Source organism: Mastigoproctus giganteus, chromosome 7, assembly GCF_048544385.1.
Source record: "Mastigoproctus giganteus isolate SK-2022 chromosome 7, ASM4854438v1, whole genome shotgun sequence".
NCBI classification, from domain to species: Eukaryota; Metazoa; Arthropoda; class Arachnida; order Uropygi; family Thelyphonidae; genus Mastigoproctus; species Mastigoproctus giganteus.
The window spans coordinates 42,832,930-42,853,514 of NC_143581.1; the positions used below are offsets into that span (position 1 = coordinate 42,832,930).

Genomic DNA, 20,585 nt, shown 5'->3' on the forward strand with positions numbered 1-20,585 from the left:
CCAGATGTTGACTGAAATTTATGGGTTGATCACTCACTCACTCACTCACTCACACACACACACACACACACACACACACACACACACACACACACACACACACACACACACACACACACACAAGCAAGATTTATGGATTTACTGGAAGACTTTTCTACACCAACATGTTAGAGAGGCAACAAGAGGAAGTAGTACTCTTGATCTGGTTATCAGCAGTGATACTTCATGAATTAAGAATCTACAGATAAAAAGTCCCACTGAGCGGAATTTACTTAAAGACATAACTACTGTCAAGGATAAAGGGAAAGGCTTTTGCTTTCAGAAGGTACTACAGTAGTCTCAGGAACTTTTTAAATTCTATGCAGTGGGACCAACTGATGATGTTACCAACAGTGAATTCTGAATAGGAAGCATTCAGAGAAATAATCATAGAAGCTACTAGGCTTTTCATACCAACTAAGAAATACTCAAAGCTCAGACCTAAATGGATTTCAGATGAACTGATAAGACTTATAGCAGAAAGAAAAATGCATGGGATGCATATAAATTATCAGGTGATACAGAGGCCTATAGTAAATATAAACCAGTCTGTAATCAAGTCACAAAGGAGGTTAGGCAAGCTAAGGCAGATTATGAGAAGATTCCGACAAAGAATGCAAAGAACAGCAGCAAAGCCTCTATGCTTATATTAATCAATGGTATCAATGGTTTAATTGTTGATGACCCTGCTCAAGTTGAAAAAATGAATACGTATTTTGCATTTACATTCACACATGAGGAATTCTTTAGGAAAGGTATGACAGAAGTTTATCAAACTCCAACAGGAAGCTAAATGATTTTGTGATAACTGAAAGGAAAGTATAAGAGAAATTGTTGAAGCTAAACTTAAAAAATGCACCTGGGGAGGATGGGATCTGTCCAATTATATTAAGGGAGGTAGCAAAGGAGGTAAGCAAAACTTTAGCCATAATTATGAGAGCATCCTTTGATTCAAGGGACTGGAGATGTGCGAATGAGTAATTACAGACCTGTTAACTTAATGTCTTCCAGGGAAAATAATGGTCACTGGTTAAAGAAGTAATGCATTACCATCTAGACAGGAATGCAATTACACTACAGTCACAGCATGGATTTGTTAAGGGATGACCTTGTCTGACCAATCTGATTGGATACTCTGATGCAGTAACAAAGGAACTGGATGCAAAAAAATACTTTTGATATCATATACTTGGATTTCAGGAAAGGCTACTGCTGCATATAAAAGATTGCTGTACAAACCAGGGCAATATGGCGTTAATGGAAAGTTGCTGTTATGGATAAAGGTATGGTTGAGTGAGAGAAGACTGAGAGTGGTTATCAATGGTTTACAACTGTTTGTTGTGGACTAATGTTATTAGTGGATCCCCCAAGGGTTCAGTGCTGGTCTATTGTTGTGTTCAATACTTATTAATGATACTAATGATATGAAGTACATAATGCTTGATTTCTAAGTTTTCAGATGATAAAAGGGTTGGCAAGGTGGTTAATAACAGTAATCAATATAAGCTACTGCAGAAAGATCTAAAAAAATCAGGCTGATGGGCTAAGAAATGGCAATTGAAATTTAAAATTGACAAATGCAAGGCATTGCATATATGTAGCAGTAATCCTAGATTAACATACCAAATGTGTGGTACTACATTCAGCTTAGTGTAAAATGAAAAAGAATTAGGGATAATTGTGCAGTCAGTCAGTGGACTGACTGCACAATTATCACTAGCAGGGATGAGCAGATTATCCCTTTGTATAAGGCTATGGTTAGCCCTGCATCTTGAGTACTGTATACAGGTTTGGAGGCCTCCTTTTAGGAAGGATGTAGATATGTTGGAATGAGTGCAGAGAAGGGCGAGACTGTTGAGGGGAACAAAAGGGTGCTCTTACCAAGAAAGGCTTCAGTTCCACAAATTGCAGTGTCTAGAGCAGTGGTTCTCAAACTTTTTAAGGTGAAGACACCCTAAATCCATTAAGAAAAATTCCTGGCACCCCCAGTGTCGGGTGCACGAGTGCTGGAAGAATATTTCGTAAGGAAGTGCATGTGGAAGGGCAATGAGGGAATTTTTTTTTGAAAAATGCATGAAAAAAACATTTGGCTTTTGGTACAGGATTTTTAAACAAAATTTTTTTTTATTTAAAAATTGGCCTCATACTGCATTTTATGCACAATTTCTATATCTCTAAGAATAATAAATTGTATGAAAAAATCTAAATTAAAGAAATAATATGCGATTTGTTTTTTCATACTTATTTTAATGTTTTTAGAACAATAAGTACATTTTCTAATTTATATCCAGAAACTAAAATAATTCAAAATTAAAAAAAAAAAAAAACAATACAAAATTATATTGAAATTTTATTAATTTTAGGAAAAATGCTTATTACAATAAAAATATATTCTTAAAAAGAGAAAAAAACATAAAACAATTAATATGAATCATGTGCTTGATGCGATTTACATAGTTCATTTATATCTGGGCATATTTTCAACAAACTTACATTTCATTTTCAACCGACTTCAGTCTATCCTTCTTCTTAGTTTTGATATTAACGAGCATAGAAAACCTGAGTTCAGACAAGTACGAGGTAGAAAATTGTACCAAAACTTGAAGTGCTCTGGCTCCTATGTTGGGATATTCCTTCTTAATTAATATCCAAAAGGATTCGAGTCAAATTTCAGTGTATTTTAATCGCAATGTATGGTCATTGCAAATTTATATTAATTCCTCTTCTTCTTTAAGGCTTAATTCCATTTTATTAGATGTCAATTCAACAAACAGATTTCGTATCCAGTCAAAACTGTCGATAAATACATCAGGAAAATAATGACAAATCTGGTCTTCTAGTGATGTTAAGTGTTCAGAAATTAACTTCTTTATATTTTTATTTTTTGTTGCAGCTGTCTTTGAAAACATTTCCACGTTGGCTTCGTTAATTTTCCAAAATTTTACCGTCTTTAAAAGTGGCAATTTTATGAAGATTTTAATAAATTTTCATCTCTTTGCATACTGGAATTTACATTATTCAATTGTTCAAATATACCTGTATACAGGGTGATTCACTACCAGTGCGACAAACTTGCAGGAGGTGTAGGGGGCACAAAGATGAATCGGAATCACATAGCATTGCAGGGTCCGAAATGCCTTCGTCATGTGGTAGAGGATGTTGAACGGGAGGTCGCGTGAACAGCGATCCCGCTGGAAGTCAGCATTTGCGAACCATTTCTGTTGAAGAAACCAAGTAGCAAAAGTCCTCCGGAGTGGATAATCCGCAGGCTCCAATGATTGGACACGTTGCAGATGGTATGAACTCATTTTGTTTGTTGACAGTATCTTCCATACAGTGGATTGGGAAATACCCAATCGTTGGCCTATCGCTCGAATACTCGTATTCAGATTGCCTTCTGCAAGATGTAGGACATTCTCTTCATTGTTCGCTCTCGATTCATGGTACCTCTCGTGAAACAACCAGTCTCACGTAACCTTCTGTGCACACGTGCGAAAATCGTATGATGAGGAGCACGCCTGTGCGGGAAACTTTCCTGGTACAAGCGCAGAGCGGTGTGCCCATTACAGTCTGCAGTTCCATACGCGAGGTGCATGTCGGCCAGTTCAACATTTGAATACTCGTCCATCCTACTGCCTCGGGAACCGGTTCGCAAATGCTGACTTCCAGCGGGATCGCTGTTCATGCGACCTCCCATTCAATGTCCTGTACCACATGAAGGCATTTCGGACCCTGCAATGCTATGTGATTCCGATTCGTCTTTGTGCCCCTACACCTCCTGCAAGTTTGTCGCACTGGTAGTGAATCACCCTGTATAAGCAAATTTTGTACACCAAAAATCATTTTTCAACAATTGACAAAATTCATGCTTGTTTTCTTGTTCAAAAAAAGTGAGTAGTTCTACTTTTAATTCGTAAACACGACTCAATACTCGTCATTTGGACAGCCATCTGACATCAGCATGAAGAAGGTTCAAATGTGCAGATCCAAGTTCTTCACACAGTTTTGCAAACAACTGTGATTTGAGAGGCCTGCTCTTAATATTATTAACCATCTTAATTATTTCATTCAGGACAGTTAGTAAATCCTCTCCTATTGTTTTTGTAATTAAAGCTTGTCGATGTAAAAAAACAATGAGTAGATATAATATTCTTATTTTCATTTTTGGTTTGTGATAGAAAATCCTTTAATGACCCAACCATGGATGGTGCCCCATCTGTGCATATTCCCACACGATTCCCATGATACATCTATAGATTTTAAATATTCATTCAAAACGTTAAAAACATCTTTACCTGTCGTGGTTTGTTCTAATTCTTTGCAACATAAAAATTGTTCTATTATTTTATCATTTTGAATAATACAAACAAATGCCTGTAGTTGAGCTTTACCTCCAATATCTGTAGATTCATCTACTTGTAATGCAAATATAGATTTTTTAATTTTATAAGAAACAATTTTTTCAATATTATCTGACTTATTGCAAATACGTCTGCGAATCGTATCATCAGAGAAAGGAATTTTCTTTAATTCTTCTTCTATCCCAAACATTGTTTTACAAATTGCTGCACAGGCGGGGAGAATTAGTTTCTCTGCAATAGTATCATTTCTTTCTGCCACTAAATAACTGGCTTCTTATGCTCGCTCAGCAACTTTAAATTTTTTTTATAAAACTATCACTTTGTTTTTCTTGCAATTTTAATAATCTTTTGAAGTAATCTGGCATCTGATTAGAAAGGTTACTATGTTTTGTAGTGAAATGTCACGATAACTTGCTTGGTCATTTGCTAATATTACTCCATAAACAATACACATAGGATTAGGTGCAAACTATCACCACACCATGTAAACCCCATTTCTAAGTACCTGTTTTTTTTTTGGTTTTTTTTATTAGTTGTTGGCACATTGGCTTCTGTGACCATAATGCACCTCCCAAAGTTTTTTGCATTTTTTACTCTGATCCAAGCCCGAGGCAGAATTCAAACCCGCAACCTTTGGGTTGCCAGGCAGGCACTTTACCCATCTGGCTAGCCCGGTCGGCTAAGTAACTGTCTTGATACATATGAGTTTTTTTCTTTTTTATAGTTGAACTTGTGCTTACTTCAGTTTTTTTGCTGCTCTTTGAAGTATCTCTGTTGTATTCCACTATTTCTTGATTCAAATGTTCATTACTATCTTGATTTTTTCTCCAAGTTTTTTCATGGCCATTATTTTAAAGTATTTGAAATAAAAATATTAACTAAAACTTTAACGTGCAAAACATGCTCAACTATATGCACAACTAGGCACACTGATATGGCCAAGGAGGAATGCAAGTTAAGATCCACTAAGCGAGCATGAGCGTTCGCAGTGACGCTGTGCTGTTTCAAATACAGTGTACGTGATAGACGGCTTGGCTGTTCCATATATGTAGGTGTATGTACATAAACACTGCGATGCGGTCAGCAATTATTTCATGATGTTGTTGTTGTTTGGTTTTTAGGAGCATTAGCAACTAAGGCCATATTGCTCCGGGAATATGCGGTGGTCATTCCCTTGACCTTTCCGCATCCTCCGTATTTGGTGGTGACGGGCTCGAACCCCCGGTCTAATCAAGAAGCGTGTGCTACGCACTGCGGCTCCTTCCCACCTGGCTACGGAGGCGCTATTTCATGATGACTTCTAATTTACACAGTTGCATGAAAATCAATGACCTTTTGTAGGAATGGCCACAATGTAAGCTGATGCTAAATTTGACGTTGCGGCACCCCTATAAAGAGTAAGCAGCATCCTAGGGTGCTGCAGCACCCACTTTGAGAATCTCTGGTCTAGAGATTAGGTACCTGCAAGGAGGTACTTAAGGCCTCAAATGGATCAAGTAAGCTCATTGTTGATGGCATTCTTCCTCCTGCTGAGACTACACTCACAAGGAGACAAAAATTCAAATTGAGGAATGATGGTTTTGCAGGATAGATGTGTGAACGTTTGCCTTCAGCCAGTGGGTGGTTGATTGTTGAGACAAACTTGTATCTGTTGTTGTGAAGTGAGTAGTTTGAATAAATTCAGAGAACTAGTTAAATTCTTAGAGGGTATGAATGGATGAGGGGTAGTTTTTTTTTTTTTTTTTGACTGATACTCTATAAGCTTGCTTTCTTGCACATCTGCAAATACCAATACTATTTTAAAATTGTTTGAAAGGGTACAAAGGACGGCAACACAACTAGTTTTAGTTAATTTGTCAGATGCAAGTATAGATACTAGGCACATGCACGGTGGGATCTGATACTGGTGCTTAAGACCTTAAAAGCTTTAAGGATGGGGAATTTTTTTTCTTTCAATTGTTGAAAGAAGTAACTACCCAGCCTTATACTGTCAGAGAGCTTATTACATATTTAAAGGACTAGAACAGTGGTTTTCAACCGGGGTGCAGCAACAACATTCCAGGGGTGCCACGAAATTTGGGTTTAAGTTACTTAAACTTATTACTATTTTTTAATTTATATGTTTATTTCATTATAAAAAGGTGTACAGTTTCTTTTTAATTTTTTGGTGATCTATAATTGATGTTTACTTAGTACCTCTATATAAAGAATAAAATTATATACTGTATATATATAATTTGTATTATGAAATGTAATTTTTATAATTATATTATTGTAATAAATATCATATAACATATTTTTAAAATTTTATATATATATATATGTATACACACGGATATAAACAGAGAAAGAATCGGATCTAACAGACAGAAAATTGAGTAGGGCTGCCGCAAAATAAAATAAATTACTTAGGGGCGCCGTTATTAAAAAAAGGTTGAAAACCACTGGACTAGAAGAATATCTGAAAGACGTATTTCTGCCATTATTCTATCATTTTAGTATTAATACTAAAGTTTATGAGATTTTAATTTTAACATTTTAAAAGTAAAATAAAGGTTAGTTTGTAGTATATTTAAAAAGAGTGCCTTAAAACACTTTTCATTTTCTGTAGGCCAGATTCTGTTGTAGATGTTTTTGTAGTAATTCCTGTCATTTGCCTTGCATATCAGGTTTGTATTATTATTATTATTTGTATAATCTTTAAATATCAAATATAGTGTGTTGTAAGAACAATTATGTGTTGCTGTGAATTGAATAAATTTGAACAAATTTGGAAATAAACCAATGGAATAAAAAAACAAATAAAAAATAAAACAAATCTTATATAAAGCAGTGTAAAATATAAATATATAGCAGGGGAGACTGGACTCAATTGTAATACTTCAAATTTCTCACCAGCTTTGGTTGCTATAGTCAAGATATGTCTGAACAGTGTACCATTATGTTATGAACCATGAAATAATCCCAGGGATTTACATCTGGTGAGTATGGGCTTGGCACACCCAGGGTCCTGAACTGGATATCATCATTCTTCTCTTTCTTGGTAATTCCTTTCTACTTTCGACTTTTGTTTTTTCTCTCTCTCTCTCAGGGTAACTCAGAAATTTTTTTTGGCTGGTGTAGCATAAGCCTCAGGCTTCCTTGCACCTTTGCGTGATGCAAAGAGTGTAAGGAAATCAGGCGACAACTCAGCGTTGTTATGGGCCTATACGAGAGCTTGAAGGACAGGGTGGATACCCTCAAAGGATTAAAAGTGAGGGCCCATCAAGCTCTCAGCTGCCCACACCAACACCAGGGCTTGCACTTGGGCATCACGCAACACAGCGGCAACCCCGAAGGCAGAATGTGCTGGTCCCAAAGGAACTAGTAGTTGTTGGTGACTCTATTGTCAGGGAAACATGCTTTGTAAAATGGATAGGTGGAACAGGACCAGGGTATGTCTGCCAGGGGCAAAGGTTGATGATGTTGTAGAGCAGATATCATCTTTTAAGGGCACAAAAGGTGATATAGTTGTACACGTCGGCATTAATGATATTAAGAGTAGGAGACTGGCGGAATTACTTAACAATTACAGGTCACGGTTGAAAAAAAGCCATGAATTAGGGTTGAATTTGAAAGTGTCTGCAATTCCGCCCAGACACGATAGGAAGGAGTATATGATGAGAGCCCTGTCGATCAATTCGGCCCTGGAAAGACTGTGCAAGGCTCAAGGGGTAGAATTTTTTTCAGACTGGTCTGTACTTGTTAACAGGAGAGATTGCTTCTACAGGGATGGGATATACTTAAATAGAAAGGGTGCAAGAATGTTTGTTGATGCTATCGAGGCAGTGTTAGGTGGGTCGGAAAACTGCTAGATTGGGGGGATACAAGGACTAATAGATTAACAGTAGCCACTGGTAGAGGTGAAAGTGATTCTTGCACTGCTTCTATTGGAATGAGCAGCAGCCTGGAAAATAAGATGCAGGATATTTCAGAGACTGCTGGGAGTCATTGGGGTACAAGTAAACACATGGGTTGTGTTAGGGTAGCTAAGAAAAAGAACAGGTGCATGTATACTTGCGTGTACACCAATGCTAGGAGTTTGGTAAATAAATTTGATGAATTTGAGGTATTGCTCAAAGCATCAAAGGCAGATATTGTTGGGATATCAGAGACTTGGTGTCATACAGATATAAGTAATGCAGAACTGGAATTTGGGGAGTACAACGTCTACAGACAGGATTGGAACGGAGGAGGGGTTATGCTATTAGTTAAGAAACACATAAAATCCAAGGAAGTGAAGCCAGTCGACATCGCTGGACAGTGCAATGTCGAGTCAGTTTGGTGTGACATAAGCATTGGGAGATCAAAATTGAGAGTAGGAGTGGGCTATAGGCCTAATGACTCTGATGAGTATAATAAGAAACTGTACAGGGAAATAGAGTAGGCCAGTAAATCAGAGAGTCTTATAATGGGGGATTTGACTGGAATTTGTAGGTTGGTCACTCACACACTAGCAAGGCTTTTGTGGATTTATTGGATGATTGTTTTCTAAATCAGCATGTTTGGGAGGCAACTAGAGGGAACAATACTCTTGATATGATTACCAGTAGTGATTCTTCATGCATTAAGAATCTGCAGATACAGGAACCACTAGGTGGCAGTGATCACAGTGTGCTGAAGTGGGATTTACTCAAGGAGGTAACTACCATCAGGGGTAAAGGAAGGGTTATTGCTTTCGTAAAGGTGACTACGATGGTCTGAGACAGTATTTAAATTCTATACAGTAGGACCAACTGATGATGTTGCCAACAGCAAACTCAAAATGGGCAGCATTCAAAGAACTTATCTTGGAAGCTACTAGGCTTTATATACCAACTAAGAAATATTGTTCAAGGTTCGGGCCTAAATGGATGTCAGATGAACTAATGAGACATATGGCAGAGAAGAAAAATGCATGGGATACATATAAATTAACATGTGACACAGAAGCCTATGATAGATATAAGTTGATCTGTAACCAAGTTACAAAGGAGGTTAGGCAGGCGAAGGCAGATTACGAGAAATCTTTGGCAAGGGATGCAAAGAAAAACAGCAAGGAATTCTTTACTTATGTAAACTCTAGAAGGAATGGGATGAATCAGATTGGTCCACTTGTTATTGATGGTTCAACTGTTCATGATCCTGCTCAGGTATCTAACAAACTAAATCAATATTTGCATCTACATTCACACATGAGGAGTTATTCAGGAAGGGGAATGCCATAGATGAAGTAAACACTGGCAGTGAGCTAGATGATCTTGTAATAATTGAGAGTAAAGTGGAGGAGAAATTGTTGAAGATAAATACAAGAAAGGCACCTGGGGTGGATGGGATCTATCCAGTTATATTAAAGGAGGCAGCAAAGGAAGTAAGCAATACATTAGCCATAGTTATGAGAGCTTCCTTGGACTCAGGGGAGGTACCCACAGACTGGAGATGTGCAAATGTAACCCCAATTCACAAAGGGGATCAAAGGCTGACACAAGTAATTATAGACCTGTGAGTTTAACTTCTGTTCCAGGAAAATTAATGGAAGTACTGCAGGAACATCTTGACAAGAATTCAGTTATAGCTCAGACACAGCATGGTTTTGTTAAGGGAAAGTCTTGCCTGACCAATTTGATTGGTTACTATGATGTAGTCACAAAAGAATTGGATGCAGGGAATAAATTTGATATTATATATTTGGATCTTAGAAAGGCTTTTGATACTGTTGCACATGGAAGACTACTGCACAAATTGGAGCAGTGTGACATTGGAGGCAAATTGCTGCTATGGATAAAGGGGTGGTTGAGGGGAGAAGACAGAGAGTGGTAATCAATGGACACTGCTCATCGTGGACTAATGTTATTAGTGGAGTCCCTCAGGGTTCAGCATTGGGTCCATTATTGTTTTCTGTATTTATAAATAATATTGATGATGGTATATCAAGCTTAATGTCCAAGTTTTCAGATGATACAAAGGTTGGCAGGGTTGTTAAGGACACTACTGACACTATGCTGCTGCAACAGGATCTGGAAAGGTTGAGCAGATGGGCTGAGAGGTGGCAAATGAAGTTTAACGTTGACAAATGTAAAGTACTACATATGGGAAACAGCAACCCCAGAGCAACGTATCAACTCTGTGGTACTACACTGACAGTGGTAGAGAATGAAAGGGACCTGGGGGTGGTTGTGAAGGCAGATATGAAGTTCTCTGAGCAGTGCAGACGAGCTGCAAGAGTAGCTCATGGTGTCTTTTCAATGATATACAGGAATGTTTCTAGCAGGGATAGGGAGGTGATTATTCCCTTGTATAAGGCAATGGTGAAGGCACCTTGAGTACTGTATACAGCTCTGGAGGCCTCATTTCAAGAAGGATGTAGAGCTGCTGGAACGAGTACAGAGAAGGGCAACAAGGTTAGTGAACGGAACGAAGGGTTGCTTTTACGAAGAAAGGCTTAAGTTTTGCAAATTACAGTGTCTGGAGACTAGGCACTGGCGAGGTGATCTGATAGAGGTGTACAAAGCCTTGAATGGTTTGAGCATGCTCAATGCTGATGGGATACTGCCTCTTGCTCAGAATAATCACCTGAGAGGGCCTAAATTCAAATTGAGGAAAGACAGATGTAGGATAGATGTGCGGAAATTTGCCTTTAGCCAGCGGGTAGTTGGTTGGTGGAACAGACTTCCATCCATTCATTGTTGTGGAAGTTGATAGCCTAAATAAATTTAAGGCTCAGCTGGATAGGTATTTCGAACGAACGGAGGGGTGAGGTGGAAGTGTTTTTTTTTTTTTTTTTTTTTTTGCTGATGCTGCATAAGCTTGCTTTCTTGCATCATATGCCTCTACTAATGCTAATGCTAATATGGCTAATAATAATAATACAGGGATTTTGCTTTCAGTTGCCATGTATTGTGTGTTGTTGGAGATTATGTTTTTTTTCAACAACAAAATAACATTGTTTTTTCGACCTTTTTTTGTTGATGTACTGCAGATCAAGTCAATTTAATATTATCAATAACATTAAAATAGTTTATTTATTTCTATTTTATTATATAACCTCTCTATACATTAAAAAAGTTTTCCTTCTAGTGATATTTATTCGAGCCAATGGGAGAAGAGGGCGAGGCAACTACACCAATACAAATGCAATTAATTATTGACAACTGCTTCCATAACATTCACCAACCTCGTGAATGTGCTTCACTGTCTAACATTTGATGTTCTATTGTAACTTTTTTTTTTTTTTTTTTTTTTTGTATATTTGTAAACAGTTTAGTATTTTGTAAATCTTTTCAATTTTTGTATAGTTTGTAAATATTTCAGTTAAATATTTTAGTCTTGCTCTTTTGGATGCAACAATATTCCTCATGCATTATGGAACCCGAAGCAAAAGGCCTTTGGCTAAAATCTATTATTTGGGTACCACTTGTCTCCACGCAATGGGCATTGTCGTAGAACGGAGCGATTGTACGGTTGAGTTCCGTGATTGGGTGATTATTGTGAATGCATTTTGTTTTTGATTGTTTTGTGTCGTTGAGGAGGGGGTACTTAGCTTAGGTAGGGTGTTTTACCCCCTTCCCGCTGTTTTAAAATTGGAAAATGAGTTCCTGATTTTAAAACAGTGGAAAGTGGGGGATAAACACCCTAGGGATGTCATCCTAGAGGAAAGGAGCGGGGCTAAACAGTGAATGGCGCCTGCCAATCACTGCCTTCTTCCTGACTTTTAGTCGAAGTGTGGAGTAGTATCCAAGATCTGAATTTTTATCAGGCCTCTTCTTAAGTGACCTATGTACATACAGGCAGATAATTACATAGTGATATTTATTTTACCTTGAGAATTCCACGCACTAAAAATGCACAGGTAAATAATTACATAGGTCATTTCCTGATTAGATATCGATCAGTGCGTTTCGAGAGGTGTGTCTTTTATGTAGAAAATAGTTCACTTACTCCGTCATTCCTCTACATATGTAGAAAAGTGTGTGAGCAGGATCGAGCAGGGGGCAGAGCCCCTAGTAATAAATTAAAATAATAATATTAAAATGTTTTATTTCTATTTGAATCCTTAGCAATTTAAACTAGTTAATTTTGTGGTTTAAATATGGAATATATTATCAGTTTTATGGTGATAGTTGTAACACTTCAAATGGAGATACTGTTTGTAATATTTTACAATTATGCCACCTTCGGAAACTCATTCATATTGTATAGGCTGATGTGTGTAAGATTTTTTATCTAAATTTGAGAAAAAACTTCAAAGAAAAAGAGATACCTGATACATGATTAAGGTTCAGTGCTGCTCGAGGATGAATCAATGACTTCTTAAAGCTTCAAGAGAATCTATACCTTAGTAGATACACTTGATGTCAGTAGACTAAAATATGGATGGCAAATCACTTTTTCATAAAGTGAAGATTTCACAAATCTCAAGATGGAGATGTGCAAATATTTCCCCAATTCACAAAGGAAGATCAAAGAGTGACACAAGTAATTACAGACCTGTTAGTTTAACTCCTGTTCCAGGAAAAAATAATGGAGTCACTGGTTAAAGAAGCATTGCAGGATTATCTAGACAAGACTGCATCGAAATGTTTTATTTCTATTTTAACCCTTATCATTTAAACTAGTTAATTTTGTGGTTTAAATATGGAATATATTATCAGTTTTATGGTGATAGTTGTAACACTTCAAATGGAGATACTGTTTAGACACAGCATGGATTTGTTAAGGGGAAGTCTTGTCTGACCAATTTGATTGGATAGTATGATGTGGTCACAGAGCAACTAGATGTAAAAAATAATTTTTAAATATATTTGAATTTCAGGAAAGCTTTTGATATTGTTGCACATGAAAGACTACTGTACAAATTGGAGCAGTATGGCATTAAAGGCTAATCAATCCCTATTGATAAAGCGATGGTTGAGTGGGAGAAAACAGAGAGTGGTAATCAATGGACACTGCTCTTTGTGGACTAATGTTATTAGTGGAGGCCCCTGGGTACGGTGTTGGGCCCATTTTTGTTTTCTATATTTATCAATGATATTGATGTAGGTATTGTTGGCATCTGGTACAAATTTATCCATATTGGTAGCAATGGATCTGTTATTACAGGCAACAAGTCCAAATAGTTTAGTATATCTGTATCTAGCTTTGATTTGGACATTTTGGCAATTAGTTGGAAGGAGATCAGCATGTGAGTTTAATGTCCAAGTTTGCAGATGATATGAAGGTTGGCAGGGTTGTTAATGATACTATTACTACTGCAATAGGATCTAGAAAAGTTCAGTTGGTTGATGGGCTGAGAGTTGGCAAATGCAGTTTAACATTGACAAATGCAAAGTACTGCATATGGGTAGCAGTAACCTCAGAGTAACATATCAACTGTGCGGTACTACACTCAGGGTAGTGGAGAATGAAAAAGACCTGGGGGTAATTGTGCAGTCAGATGTGAAGTTTTGTGAGCAGTGCAGACAGGATACCAGAGCAGCTCAAGGGATCTAGTCAATAATATACAGGAAATTTGGTAGCAGGAATAAGGAAGTGATTATCCTTTTGTATAAGGCAATGATTAGGCTACACCTTGAGTACTGCATACATGTCTCATTTTAGGGAGGATGTAGAGCTGCTGGAATAAGTACAGAGAAGGGCAACCAGATTGTTGAGGGGAACAAAGGGTTGCTCTTACCAAGAAAGGCTTAAGTTCTGCAAATTGCAGCATCTGGAGACTAGACACCTGTGAGGTGATCTGATTGGGGTGTACGAGGAGTATTGAATGATTTCTTGAATGGTTTCAGCAAGTGCAATGCTAATGGGATTCTTCCTCTCGCTCAGATTACGCACCTGAGAGGGCATAAATTCAAATTGAGGGAAGACAGTTGTAGAATAGATGTGTGGAGATTTGCCTTTAGCCAGCTGGTGGTTGATTGCTGGAACAAATTTCCATCTGTCATTGTGGCAGTTGATAGCTTGAATAAATTCAAGGAAGAACTGGACAAACTTTTAGAGCGAATGGATGGGTGAAATAGGAAGTTTTTTTTTTTTTTTAATTGATGGCTGTATAAGCTTGCTTTCTTGCATCATATGCCTCTACTAATGCTAATGCTAAATTACACTGACAAAGGAGAACCTCATGGAACACTATATAATACAGTAAAAGGAACAAATGCATTCCTTTCAACAACTGATAAATAGTGATTACTAAATAGATGTTCAAGCAGTTTCAGTAAAGGGAGATGTATAGCATTGGTCCTTGAGGCTGTTGCAGACATTCTCTTGGGTATGCCAAGCTCAGCTTGCTACCTGGGAGTCTACAATGCTGTTGAAATTGATATTCAGGTGACACTCAAGTCAAGTGGACCTAATTTCAGCAAAGTCCAGTCAGTCTGTGTAAGCTATATCATCTGCCTGCACCTTCACGATGGTACGACTGTTATTAACCCTGGGTATATAACTCCCATGTGTAAGTCCTGAAATACGGCACCTAGCATACTAAAGGTGACCACCAAGATGCAAAGCAACGTAAGCAGAGGTTGAGGTGTGGCCCCACACAACATGCAGGAATGCTGCCTGTGTTACTAGGTGGTAGGTGACTCTCATCAACCAGTACGATACCACCACTTTGCTTATTGGAGACTTGAAGTGGTGGAACCCATGTTTAGTCTCCACAGCAAAGCTCTGGCAACCCCCCCTCCCCATTTCTTCTATCATGCAGTGTGATTGATTCTTTTGAGGTTATGATGGACATCACGGCGAGATCCAATCTTTCTTACATTTTGAGGGTACAGCTCTAAAATGGTGTTTGCAGGCCGACCGCTAGATATAGTCCACTGGACTGAACCTATTGGTAACTCTCTAGGAGGCTTCCGGATGATCAACTAGTATATAATCTTACTGCCTCTACTCTGCCAGATAGTGACTGAAGAGAGCTCGAGTAGTGTTTATGCAGGGGTAGCATTGTCAAGGCCACATTATGTCAAGGAAATGGGTATATTCTTGCCATGTGTATGCCATATCCAAAAATTCACTATTTCTTACAGCATGTGCTCCCCACATTTTCTTACTACCGAATACACCATAGGATTTCAAACTAATAGAACAAACTTATCTGCGAAAAGATATAAACCTCCTAAACTCTTCCTCATTCATTTCACAGATATACTGGTCTCAGTTCTAATCTCAATGATGTCCATTTCCATTTCAAGTCTGCGAAACCCCATGTACTTTTTCTGACAGAATCCCAGTTATCGGTTGATTCAACCACTGATCCTCTCAGTTGTTCGAATTATTCGCTGTATGATTCCTTTCATATCAAAGAGGTATTCCCACATTTATCTATTCCGATATTCCCGGTCACAGACTTAATCATTTGGAATCTCCACTTTTCAATCTTCTTTGGCTTAAAATCTCTTTACCACATTCTGTCAAATTCATATGTTGCCTCTATTGTTCTCCCAACTCCACTAATCACTTGGAACCTTTTGAATTCCTCTCTTTGAAACTTTACTTTCTCCAGGCCAACTTTATTAGCAATTAGGTAATTTCCTTGGTGATTTTAATGTTTTCTGTTTTCTTGTCACATGAACTCAGCTGATTGAGATGCTGAGGCTTTTGCAGTTATTAATTACTTCGCACAGACTGTTCATTTACCTACCAGGATACCAGAAAATCTTTAACCATGCTTGATCTTTTTCTCATAAACCACCCTTCTAAGTAGATGATCAAGATGAGAAGTCCTCTAGGAACCTCAGATCACAACTTAGTGATGGTCTCTTCTCCAATGGAACCTTTATCTCTTGCCATTTTCAACTTCATGCTGTTTGGCATTACAAGAATGCAAAATGGAATGATCTGCGAGATGTCTTCTCTTCTTTTCCTTGGTTGGATTACTGTTTTAAATCTTCTGATGTCAACGTTTGCTCAGATCGTGTGAGTGAAATTATTCTTAAATTATTTGGGGTGGTGCCCCCCAAACCTTTCTCAGGCTTCTAAATTCCATTCAAAAGAGGCCAGTTAGATTAATTAGTGACTCATCTCTAATTAACAGTCTCTCCACTCTATCTCATAGACATTCTGTTTCTGCTATATGACTTTTCTATAGATGCTTCCATGGGCACTTTTCATCCAAATTGGTTTCTATAATTCCTGCTCTCACTTCCAGACAGGTACTGCAATCAGTCAACATCCTTTTACTGTCCAACTTCAAACTCAGAGAACCAACTGTTATCCTTCCTCATTTATTCATTCAACTTCCGTTTTCTGGAACAACCTACCTTCACACATATTTCCTGAAAATTACAGTCTACTGAAGTTCATGTCTAATATCAACAAGTATCTTCTTTCATCTTCTCAATCTTCAGCCCATGCATGGTACTAAGCACTATTGGGTTCTAATGCCTCTTGTGTCTGTGGTTTTCAAAAAAAATAAATAAATGAAAATAATTGAAAATAGTTTAAAGAAGTGAAAACTGGGATGAACAAAATCAAATTCATGAAATATATTATGGAAGAGTGAATCTGTTTACTTTTATCAAGGTTTATAGCAAATGAATTTAGGGCATATTTTCTGTTTCAATGTAGCACTGGGCAAACTGGATTTACTACTAAGTACACGAGTGTCATTTTCTTGTTGTTAGCATTAGTATTACCATTAGTAGAGGCATATGATGCAAGAAAGCAAGCTTATTCAGCATCAGCCAAAAAAAAAAAAAAAACACACCACTCCCATTTCACCCCTCCGTTCGTTCGAAATACCTGTCCAGTTGAGCCTTAAATTTGTTTAGGCTATCAACTTCAACAACAAATGATGGAAGTCGGTTCCACCAACCAACCAACCACCCGCTGGCCAAAGGCAAATTTCCGCACATCTATCCGACATCCGTCCTTCCTCAATTTGAATTTATGCCCTCTGAGGTGATTATTATGAGCAAGAGGAAGAATCCCATTAGCATTGAGCATGCTCAAACCATTCAAAGCCTTATACACCTCTATCAGATCACCTCGCCGGTGCCTAGTCTCCAGACTCTGTAATTTGCAAAACTTAAGCCTTTCTTCGTAAGAGCAACCCTTTGTTCCATTCACTAATCTTGTTGCCCTTCTCTGTATACCCGTTCCAGCAGCTCTACATCCTTCTTGAAATGAGGCTTCCAGACCTGTATACAGTACTCAAGATGTGGCCTAACCATTGCCTTATACAAGGGAATAATCACCTCCTTATCCCTGCTAGAAAAATTCCTGTATATCATTGACAAGACACCATGAGCTACTCTTGCAGCCCATCTGCACTGCTCAGAGAACTTCATATCTGCCTGCACAATTACCCCCAGGTCCTTTTCATTCTCCACCACTGTCAGTGTAGTACCGCAGAGTTGATACGTTGCTCTGGAGTTACTGTTTCCCATATGTAGTACTTTACATTTGTCAATGTTAAACTTCATTTGCCACCTCTCAGCCCATCTGTTCAACTTTTCCAGATCCTGTTGCAGCAGCATAGCGTCAGTAGTGTCCTTAACAACCCTGCCAACCTTTGTATCATCTGCAAACTTGGACATTAAACTTGATATACCATCATCAATATCATTCATAAACACCGAAAACAACAACGGACCCAACACTGAACCCTGAGGAACTCCACTAATAACATTAGTCCACATTGAGCAGTGTCCATTGATTACCACTCTCTGTCTTCTGCCACTCAACCATCCCCTTATCCATAGCAGCAATTTGCCTCCAATGCCGCACTGCTCCAATTTGTGCAGCAGTCTTCCATGTGCAACAGTATCAAAAGCCTTTCTAAGATCCAAATATATAATATCAAAGTTATTCCCTGCATCCAGTTCTTTTGTGACTACATCATAGTATCCAATCAAATTGGTCAGGCAAGACCTGCCCTTAACAAAACCATGCTGCATCTGAGCTATAACTGACTTCTTGTCTAGATGATCCTGCAGTGCTTCTTTAACCAGTGCCTCCATTAATTTTCCTGGAACAGAAGTTAAACTAACAGGTCTATAATTACTTGTGTCAGCCTTTGATCCTCCTTTGTGAATTGGGGTTACATTTGCACATCTCCGGTCTATGGGTACCTCCCCTGAGTCCAAAGAAGCTCTCATAATTATGGCTAGGGGTTTGCTTACTTCCTTTGCTGCCTCCTTTAATATAACTGGATAGATTCCATCCACCCCAGGTGCCTTTTTTATGTTTATCCTCAACAATCTCTCCTCCACTTTCCTCTCAGTTATTACAAAATCATCTAGCTCACTGCCAATGTCTACTTTACCTACGTCATTCTCCTTCCTGAATAACTCCTCATGCGTGAATGTAGATGCAAAATACTCATTTAGATTGTTAGCCACCTGAGCAGGATCCTCAACTGTTGAACCATCAATATCCAGTGGACCAATCTGATTCATCCCTTTCCTTCTTGAGTTTAAATAGGTAAAGAACTCTTTTCTGTTTTTCTTTGCATCCTTTGCCAAAGATTTTTCGTAGTCTGCCTTTGCCTGCCTAATCTTCTTTGTGACTTGGTTACAGACCAACTTATATCTATCATAGGCTTCCATGTCGCCCATTAATTTGTATGTATTCCATGCATTTTTCTTCTCTGCCACATGTCTCATTAGTTCATCTGACAACCATTTAGGCCTAAATCTTGAACAATATTTCTTAGTTGGTATGTAAAGCCTGGTAGCTTCCAAGATTAGTTCCTTTGCTGTTGGTAACATCATCAGTTGGTCCCACTGTACAGAATTTAAATACTGTCTCAGACCATCATAGTCGCCTTTACGAAAACAAAAACCCTTCCCTTTACCTCTGATGGTAGTTACCTCCTTGAGTAAATCCCACTGAAACACACTGTGATCACTGCCACCTAGTGGTTCATTTATCTGCAGATTCTTTGTTATTTGTTATTTGGTTTTTTAGGAGCATTAGCAACTAAGGCCATATTGCTCCGGGGATATGTGGTGGTCATTCCCTGACCTTTTCACATCCTCCGTATTTGGTGGTCACGGGTCGAACCCCGGTCTAATCAAGAAGTATGTGCTACACACCTCCGCTCCTGCCCACCTGGATAAGGAGGTGCCGTGTCATTTTGTAGAGGTACTTCATCATGAATTGCCATCGTACTGCACTATGCACTTTAATTATATTTCTTATCATGTTGGCTGTCAGGTCATTCATTTATGCTTTCTTCCCCACTGATGAGGCTTGAAAATAAAAAGAGCTTAAACCCTAGGTATGGGTAATGGCACACATTTTAAATAAATAGCAATGCACTTCTCCTTTGCAACAGTGCTTTTTAAGTGTGTAGCAATACCTTCAACTCATGATGAAGTGCTTCTATAACATAAGGCTGAGGCTACTCCTACTTGTGCAATCAAGACACAATATAAGAAGGAATTGTTTCCATAGTACAACTGATCCCAATTTTCTCAGTTTTGAAGTAACTTGATGTTACTTTCACTTATTGAAACAAAAAAAAATTTAAATGCTACAATATGAAAAATTTAAAAACTTAAATTACAGATCGTAAAAAAGTTATGTGCAGAATAAGTAAATATATGTCAAAAAACAGGTCATTTGTTGTTGTTGTTGTTGGTATAGAGCTTAACGACACAAAGGCTACCGAGGCCAAATTGTGTCTGTTCCTGTTTATTTACAGGCAACATATATTTATAGATGATAAATTATATGCTCATGTACAGGTCAATATATTTTAGGAACATCAAAAGTTCTACATTTGCTTCATTTCCTATGAAGTGTGATTAAATCATGAGAGATGTTCAATATGGAGAGAGATTTGAAAGTGTTAGAGCGGATGGTTGAATGTAAGGGACAATCAACCAGAAAATGACAGACCGTAAATTGCATCTGACAGGATGAACACTGAGGTGCATTTTCTCCCAATAGCAGGAAGAGATGTGTACAATGAGTGTGTCCAATTCTGAGTCATGCCAATACCACTTCCTCTCTTCTGTTTGGTCGGAAGCTAGAGAGCCACAGCTTTGGATCTTGTTTTATCTGGTAAAGTTTATTGTTGGTGTTACTTTTCCAGATCTGTGACCAGTTGTCATAGCATGCTTTGTGAATGATAGGCTTATAGTCGCTGTAAGGAACTTGAGGGTGTTGTGAGAGAGAGGGTTGAGGATGTTTAGCGGCAAAGTAAGCACTTTTATTTCCTGG

The 20,585-nt window shown here is 38.1% G+C and overlaps 1 protein-coding gene across 2 annotated transcripts in view; it reads left to right on the top strand.

Moving 5' to 3' along the window:
• The window catches only part of LOC150082849 (sodium-coupled neutral amino acid transporter 7-like), a 194,468-nt gene that overhangs the window by 143,617 nt on the left and 30,266 nt on the right, over positions 1-20,585 (top strand). For both annotated transcript variants that reach the window (XM_090376871.1, XM_090376870.1), the window contains exon 6: positions 7,012-7,069. In XM_090376871.1, coding sequence (XP_090232997.1) covers positions 7,012-7,069 — 58 coding nt within the window. The remainder of the gene's footprint in view (positions 1-7,011; positions 7,070-20,585) is intronic.